The 9048-nt window shown below is 40.9% G+C and overlaps 1 protein-coding gene across 1 annotated transcript; it reads right to left on the reverse strand.

Moving 5' to 3' along the window:
• Positions 1–322: 322 nt before the first annotated feature.
• Positions 323–7460, reverse strand: LOC107852675 (ADP,ATP carrier protein, mitochondrial). Its single transcript, XM_047399023.1, has 4 exons — positions 7089–7460; positions 1682–2192; positions 1191–1562; positions 323–860 (listed from the first exon to the last, which is right to left on the reverse strand). The coding sequence occupies exons 1-4, from the start codon at positions 7316–7318 to the stop codon at positions 564–566; spliced, it is 1410 nt and encodes a 469-aa protein (XP_047254979.1). The 5' UTR covers positions 7319–7460; the 3' UTR covers positions 323–563.
• Between the last annotated feature and the right edge of the window lie 1588 nt (positions 7461–9048).

Genomic DNA, 9048 nt, shown 5'->3' on the forward strand with positions numbered 1-9048 from the left:
AATGCAATTTAAGACTATGTACGATACACCCCTGTGATGAAACCTTTCCCCAAACACCACTTATAGCGACATCTTTAATACACCAGATTACTTCTTTTTTTTTTGTAGTATGACACCCAAATTATAAATTACTTTTCATTATTACTCTTTTAATTGCTCTTAAATTACTCTTAAAAATGTAAAGTATTAAAAAAACTGAAAGAAATTTTTACCATCTCTCTTGAAAAATGAATAATTCATTTATTATAAACATTGAAAAATAGCTCAACAACTCATTTATTTTAAAATGAATGAAGTATTGTACTCCACGCATAAACCAAAATTAGCCTCAAACTGATCCGCATTTCATTTTATCAAAAGATTAATTGAGCCAAAACAAAACAGTATAAACCCTTCAACAAAGGGAAACGAGTGGGTTTTTTAAGCTTTAACCCACTCAAATTTTAAATTATTACAAAAAGGCAAAAGGAAGAATGGTAATTGTCTCCCCAACTGAATCCTCAAATGTAACTCCAAAAAGATTTTCATCACCATCTAATTCTAAAAGGATGTTAGAGGCTGACTTACGCACCACCGGATCCGTATTTCTTTCCAAAAAGAATCACCTGAAGCTTGTCGTATCCAGCCAACACACCAGCACCGGCAACAGCACGGAGGATGTTAGCACCAGCACCCTTGAACAGAGATTTGGCACCCTCGTTCCTAACAATCTGAGAGAATGCATCAAGCGAGCTCTTGTACTTAACCGCCTCACCAGATGTCATCATCATTCTTCTTCTTACTGTATCAATGGGGTAGGATGCAAGACCAGCACCATTGGTGATGAGCCAACCAAGTGCAAAGCTAGCAAAGAAACTATCCTGTATACAGCACATGAAGGGTCAGCCATCGAGTTTTTTTGTTCCACAAGGTTTATTTATCCATATAAACATTACAAAAAGAAAATCAATCAATTGCAGACTATCTTTAACCACAAATACTAAATTCTTTTCACTCTCCCCACAATAAGCTATAAGGATCATCTCTTAACATAAAACTTGCACAAATCGATGTATTCATGATATATATAAAGCCAACAAAATGGTAAGACCACCAACATTATGATGCGACACAGCTGACAAACAATACTAAGAGTAGCATAAAGGACTTGAACTAGGAGAGCAATTACAACAATACATGAAAACACTAACCTGCAGGCTTCCAGTCAATAGGACAGGCTTCAAGGAGTCATACATTCCAAAGTACAAACCACGGTAAACAATGATACCAACACATGAAATGTTGAATCCACGGTACAGACCAGCAATTCCATCAGATTTGAGTGTCTTCCTGTAAACATCAACCAAACCATTGAACTGCCTCTCACCTCCCTTCTTTGAAGCCTTGGCATCATTAGCAAGACGCGTACGAGCATAGTCCAAGGAGTACACAAAGAACAAAGAGGAAGCACCAGCAGCACCACCTGATGCAAGGTTGCCGGCAAACCATTTCCAGTAGCCATCACGGTCTTTCTTGAAGTTGAAGAGTCTCTTGAAGTAGTCCTTAAATGCAAAGTTCAGGGCCTGTGGAACACAAAGTATCAGCCAGTCAATGCTTGACCTAAGCAAACAACAGAACAGCCAATGTGCATGTATCTTTGATGCATAAACTTTAGTCCTCAAAATGAAGACAAATGGTAAACCTGAGTGGGGAAGTAACGGATAACATTAGCAGTGTTTCCTCTCCATAAGGAGGTAAAACCTTCATCCTTAATTGTCCTCCCAAAACAATCGCCAATTCCCTTGTATGGTTCTGAGAGTCTACCAGCCTTGAGCATTTCGTCTTGATTTTGGATCAAAAGTTTCACACGCTCGATGGGAGCAGCAGCAGTCTTTGATACAGCAGCAGAAACTCCACCCATGAGGAAGTCAGTGGCAAAAGCTGCAAATCCTTTCTCTTGAGGAGCCTGGACAAACACAGGTGAAGCATTTGAGGTGATCAATGATAGATCCTGAGTGGCATGGCATCTCTGCAGTCCAGCATTGGAGTAGTTGCCATAAGCAAACTGCTTTTGGTAGAGAGCCGGTTGGACACTCCCATAGCGAGTATGAACATTTCGGGACAGACTTGAGCTTAAGTGCAGCTGGTTAGCAGCCTTCTGGAAGACAGTTGGGTGCTGGTTCATATCTGCCACTGCAACACTGAACAAACTCCTGCACAGACAGCATGAATCAGATCTCTGCATATAAGCTGGCGTGGACAAAATCTGTTCATAAATTCAGCAAAGTACACAAAATGGCTTCCATAACCCCTACGAGGGGTCATCATTCATCTGTTGATCTGCATATGCTCAACAATTTAGAGCATCCATCCAATCACAATATAAACCAACACAAACTTAAAAACTTTATTCAATAAATGAAAATGGTATCCTCACATTTACTTGCCATTTGAAATGGTTACTCCTCTGCTGCTGCTTAAAAGCCTTGTATTGCTTGCTGCTGCTTTGCTATTACCAGCGTTTATATCTTTATATTCTCTTATACTTTCGTGTAGTTGTGGCTGTGAGCGGTAATGGGTGGATAGGGTCATGTCCGAGGGGGCGTAGGGCCGTGGGGGGGGGATGAGGAAAGGGCGGGGGTGGGAGGGAGGCCAAGGTTTGGCCGCAGGGGGGGGGGGGTGTAGGGGAGGGCGTGCGGGTAGTGACGGTAGGCTGAGGGTTGGGTCTTGGAATATAGGGACCCTTCAGGGTAAGTCCATAGAGCTTGTGAAGACCCTTAGGAAGAGGAGGATCAACATTGCGTGTGTTCAAGAGACCGAGTGGGTAGGGTCTAAGGCTAGGGATGTGGATGGTTACAAGCTGTGGTACTCTGGGAGCGAGAGACGTAGGAATGGAGTTGGCATCTTAGTAGATGAAGAGCTTAGAGGTCAGGTAGTAGAGGTGAAGAGGATCAACGATAGGTTGATGACTATTAAGTTGGTCATTCGGGGGTTTACCCTGAACGTGTGTAGTGCCTATGCGCCGCAAGTGGGATCGGAGGGGGAGGAGAAGATGCGGTTTTGGGAGGCTTTGGAGGAGGTGGTGAGAGGCGTGCCTAGCTCGGAGAAGATTGTTGTAGCAGGAGATTTCAACGGGCACATCGGGGCGCTACCGGGAGGCTTTGGTGATGTGCATGGTGGTTTTGGTTTTGGGGAGAGAAATGAAGAGGGGGCTACCCTATTGGAGTTTGCGAGGTCCTTTGGGCTGGTGGTGGTGAACTCGGGCTTCCCGAAGAAGGACGAGCACCTGATCACCTTTCGAAGCGCGATAGCCAGGACCCAGATTGACTTTTTGTTGCTTAGGAAAGGGGATAGGGCGTTGTGTAAGGACTGTAAGGTCATCCCGAGTGAGAATCTTTCGACCCAGCATAGGCTCTTGGTTATGGATTTGGGTATAAAGAAGAATAGAAAGAGGAGTAGGGAGTGTAGACCTAGAATTAAGTGGGGCGGCCTGACGCCAGTGAATGCGTGGGAGATAGGGGAGAAGTTGGCGGGAATGGGGGTGTGGGAGTGTAGGGGAGACGTGGATAGTATGTGGGATAGGGCGGCTAGGTGCATCAGGGAGAATGCAAGTGAGGTGTTGGGTCTTTCTAGGGGCCGGGCCGGGCACCATCAGGGGGATTGGTGGTGGAATGAAGAGGTGGAGAAGAAAGTGGGGACCAAGAAAGGGGCGTATGCCAAGTTGGTGGAGAGTAAGGACGAAGAGGAGAAGCGGGTAAACAGGAAAGAGTACAAGCTAGCGAGGAAGGAGGCTAAGTCAGCAGTCACGGCAGCTAAGACGGCTGCCTTTGAGAGCTTGTATGCAGGGTTACAGGGGAAAAGAGGGGAGAAAAAGTTGTTTAGACTCACTAAGGCTAGGGAGAGGAAGGGTCGTGACCTCGATCAGGTGAGGTGCATTAAGGGGGAGGACGGTAGAGTATTGGTGGAGGACGGCCACATTAAGAATAGATGGCAGTCGTACCTTCATAGGCTCTTGAATGACGAAGGGGATAGAGCTATTGTGTTAGGGGAACTGGAACACTCAGAGGAGTGTCGGGATTTTAGCTATTGTAGAAGTTTTAAGGTAGAAGAGGTTAGACAGGCTGTTCGCAGAATGCGAAGGGGTAGGGCGACGGGGCCGGATGAGATACCGGTGGAGTTTTGGAAGTTCGTTGGAGAGGCTGGTGTAAGGTGGTTGACTGGATTATTTAATAAAATCTTCAAGACGGCAAAGATGCCCGAGGCTTGAAGGTGGAGTACCATGATCCCTCTCTATAAGAATAAGGGGGACATCCAGAGTTGCAATAACTATAGGGGGATTAAGTTATTGAGTCACTCTATGAAGATCTGGAAGAGAGTGGTCGAGGTGAGGCTGAGACGGATAGTGTCTATTTCAGAAAACCAGTTTGGATTTATGCCTGGCCGCTCGACGACGGAGGCAATTCACCTGGTACGGAGGTTGGTGGAACAGTATAGGGAAAGGAAGAAGGACCAGCACATGGTGTTTATCGACCAGGAGAAGGCCTACGATAAAGTCCCCAGGGAGGTGCTTTGGAGATGCTTGGAGGTGAGTGGAGTACCGCTGGCATATATCAGAGCAATCAAGGATATGTATGATGGAGCGAAAACTAAGGTGAGGACGGCGGGAGGAGACTCAGAGCATTTCACTGTCCTGACAGGGTTGCATCAGGGATCTACTCTTAGTCCCTTTTTGTTTGCGTTGGTGATGGATGTGTTGACGCGACGTATTCAAGGGGAGGTGCTGTGGTGTATGCTTTTTGCAAACGATGTAGTTCTGATAGATGAGACTCAAGGGGTGTGAGTGACAAATTAGAGGTGTGGAGGCAAACCCTTGAGTCTAAAGGGTTCAGGGTGAGCAGAAGCAAGACAGAGTATGTGGAATGCAAGTTTAATGACGTGAGGCGGGAGAATGAGGTAGTAGTGAAGCTGGAATCACAGAAGGTAGGTAAGAGGGAGAGTTTCAAGTATCTCGGGTCCGTGATCCAGAGTAACGGTGAGATTGAGGAGGATGTCTCGCACCGTATTGGGGCGGGATGGATGAAGTGGAAGCTCGCGTCGGGGGTGCTGTGTGATAAGAAGGTGCCGCCCAAGCTTAAAGGCAAATTCTACAGGGCGGTAGTCCGTCCGGCCATGTTGTATGGAGCGGAGTGTTGGCCAGTTAAGAACTCCCACATCCAAAAAATGAGGGTGGCAGAAATGCGGATGTTGCGTTGGATGTATGGGCTGACTAGAGGGGATAGAGTTCAGAATGAGACTATCCGGGAGAAGGTTGGTGTGACTCCAGTGGAGTGCAAGACGCGGGAAGCCCGATTGAGATGGTTCGGACACGTGAAGAGGAGGGGCATGGATGCCCCGGTCCGTAGGTGTGAGAGGCTAGCGTTGGATGGTTTTAGGCGGGATAGGGGTAGGCCGAAGAAGTACTGGGATGAGGTGATTAGGCGGGACATAGAGCAGTTACAGCTCACCGAGGACATGACCCTAGATAGGAAGGTCTGGAGGACGCGAATTAAGGCAGAGGACTAGGGCCAGTTTGAGTCGCTAGTGTAGGGAATTACTTGGTGGGGGTTTATTCCTGTTAGGAGTCCGTGTTCCATGTTTTATTACGAATCTGTGTGCTTTCCTCAGTTTTATATTACTTATGGGTGTCGTATTTATGTTATGTAATCTTGTGTTGTGCTTTACTATGTGTTTGTGTGGTATCTCGTGTCTTGAGCCAGGGGTCTATCGAAACCAGCCTTTCTACTTCTTTAGAGGTAGAGGTATGGACTGCGTACATCTTACCCCCCAGACCCCACTAGGTGGGAATACACTGGGTTTGTTGTTGTTGTTGTTGTTGTACTTAGAGATACAAGTGAGCAAAACATTAAAACTCAAAAAATTTTATTTTTAAAGTCGCACGATAAATCCGGTTGATACATCATAAAATATTTTTGGATTGAAAATGTGCATTCAAAGCTCAAAACACACCAACTTTACACAAAAACGTAAATTTCACAATTAGCATAAATTCAAATAATAAACAAAAAGCGCACTTGGCTCAGAGATCAATCATCACACCAGCACACCCCAGAACAAGATTAATCTGAAAACTACATGTCATATCATTTAGTCTAAACACAAATTATAATATTTACTTCCCAATCCTAAGATAGCGAAATCCCAAAACAAACAATCATACTGCATCAATGCCAATTTCATTAACTGATTTAAACTTAAAAGCAATATTATCTGATGCACAAAGTACTTACAGTAGCATAGCATGTCAGACACTAATTGAGTCCAATATTCATATAATCTAAGACAAACTTAATATACTATACACACGTACACACATACACCAGATCCATCATCGAAGCTAAAATTCAACATGGATTAACTCACAATTCAGGCAATAAAATTAGTTTCTTCGTCACAATTGTATTTCCTTTTTGGTCGGTCACATTCTTATATTTAAAAACAATTTAAAATTCTCATATCATCAGTTAAATTATTTATAGTCACACAAAAACATATAATTTGTTCTAGATCACACATATAAAAGTCTTCTTTTCAACCTCGGTCACTAGTCAACCACGATCACCTAAACTATAACCAGCAATGTAACAATAAGATTCAAAAACTAGTAAGAATCCGTATAAGCTTGACAATAGAACAGCAAAATGAAAGAACACAAAATGAAAATAGCAAATACTATAACTCGTAGACCAGATCTGCAGATTCAACAACCAAAACAGTCATCAACACCTAACAATCACCGAAAAACACAAACAATATTGTAAACAAAAGCAGATCCATTAAAGTAAATCACATTCTAGCAAAAACAAAAGCAGATCTCCATATCAACTCACAAAACTACTCAAAACGAACCAAATAATCGCTATATTTTACAGATCTAATCATAAAATAGCAAAAAAAACAGTGAAATGAACACACACACACATAAATATATATAGACACACACACATGTAAATCGGAGATGAGAAATCTGAAGAAAAGAAAATGAAACTAAATCTGAAGAAAAGAAAATGAAACTATGTATATGAAGCCATTAGAGAAAGACGGAGATATACCTGCGCTCGACTCGCCTCGGGAAACGTGAAGGGAGAGGAGAAGAACGAGGAGAGGATGGTGACGACTGATGATAGAGCAAATGAGAAAGGAGTTGGCAACGGCGAACACAATACTTACTGCTATATATATACATGAGGGGGCTGCCTCTCTCTGACCTATTTTTTGCGAATATTTTTGAACGAATTTGACTTTTAATCCCTATTTCGTGGGCATGATTCATTGATTCCATTTTTGCGACTCCTTTTTAGGGTTATACCACCTTTAAAATTTATCGATTCACTTATATTTGAATTTGTGTCGAATAAATAAATTTGTTTAAAGTATTATTTATTTTTAATAAGTTTATAATATCTGGATTTAATTCTCTATTTAATCATTTAAAAAGTTATACGTGCATGAATTTAAACTTAAAAAAGAATATGTTGTTTATGTTTTTTAGTACCTCAATCAATTGTTTTTAAAATAAAAAATTCTTATAGACTTCAAATGAATTAATAATAAACGAACTACAAGATATTAGAAAACTATTAATTTACACGATATCATATCAAAATTATTATTTTATTTGAGAAATTATATTCTAAAAGCTAGTAGTAATAGAATTTTATCGGGTAATCGACGATTATGGGGTAAAGTGATTGTTGGTGTTGGTGTAGATAAGAGGTAAAAATAACGGTTATTCATGGTGAATAGCAGTGAAATAGAAAATGATAAATATGTGATAATTGATGATGATAGCTAAAGAGTAATTGTGTAAATAAGTATAAATTTAGAAACATGCTTTTTAAGGGTAAAATATGTCTATTATATAGATTTAGCTAGTTAAAACTCCCTAAGAACCCAATGAAATGGGTTGGGAAAATGGGAGAAGTACTAGGTCAAAATAGGATTTGGGCCCAATAAAGTAGATTGACCCAGGTTTGAGTTAGGACCCATCTGATGCACCCGCTCAAGTTTTAAGAAAAAAAAAATGATTAACTGTAGTTGTTGAACAACAAGATAAATCAAATAAATTGGTCTCTCAACACTACAAAACACCTTTTACCCACCCCCAAATTTTATTTTTAAATCACAATTTATAAAATTATACTCGAACCCATTTTTCACCTATAAATACTCCTTACTTTTCTTCATTTTTTCACACTTTATATATTTACAATCTCTCTAACTTTTTCCTTCTGTTAAATTGCTATCACGTTTCTTTTCGTATCATGGATAGTTTTTGTTGAAATAAATTAGAGAATACACTTTATATAAATAGAAGGCAAAGTACATACGTAGGTCTCTGAACTTGTTGAATTTTTTCATGTTGGCACCTCAATTAGATCATGTTCCTATTGACCCCCCTGAACCTTTCATTCAGTATATCTATTAAGCATATTCGCCAACCTGACAATACATGTGAAGTACACTTTCCTTTTAGAGAGTAGAAGGTCTTAATGTTTTTTTATTTATAATTGAGAAAATGCATTAAAAACCCCCTAAACTTGTCACAACAACTTACTTTAGCACTTAAACTTAACGGACATTTATATACCCCTTAACAACTCAAAGTGAATAATTTTCAATCCTTCATACATGCAACCAGGTCAAGGCTAAGTGTTGCAGTACCACACGCTTTTAATTGGTCCACCTTGTTAAAAAAGTCAGTCTCAACTAAACTCAGTCTGATTTAATTAAATTAAATACTCCACCCGTTCTAAAAAATCCGACTTGCTTCAACCAAATACCCCTAATCTGATGGATACCTGTCATTTCTCTCATAAAAGAAAATTCTAATCGCGAAATTGCTAAAACTACTGAAATCGTTGAGAAATTTTTCATTGGATCAAAGTATTTGTAGGCAAACACTGAAATCGTGGAGGTATTTTTTCATTTACATAGTCGAGAATTTTAACCCATTCGTTTTTCAAAGGGTTTAGGGTTTTTCAGTTTTTCATTTTCGATTTTGCTAATGCT

Source organism: Capsicum annuum, chromosome 11 (genome assembly GCF_002878395.1).
Source record: "Capsicum annuum cultivar UCD-10X-F1 chromosome 11, UCD10Xv1.1, whole genome shotgun sequence".
Taxonomy (NCBI): Eukaryota; Viridiplantae; Streptophyta; class Magnoliopsida; order Solanales; family Solanaceae; genus Capsicum; species Capsicum annuum.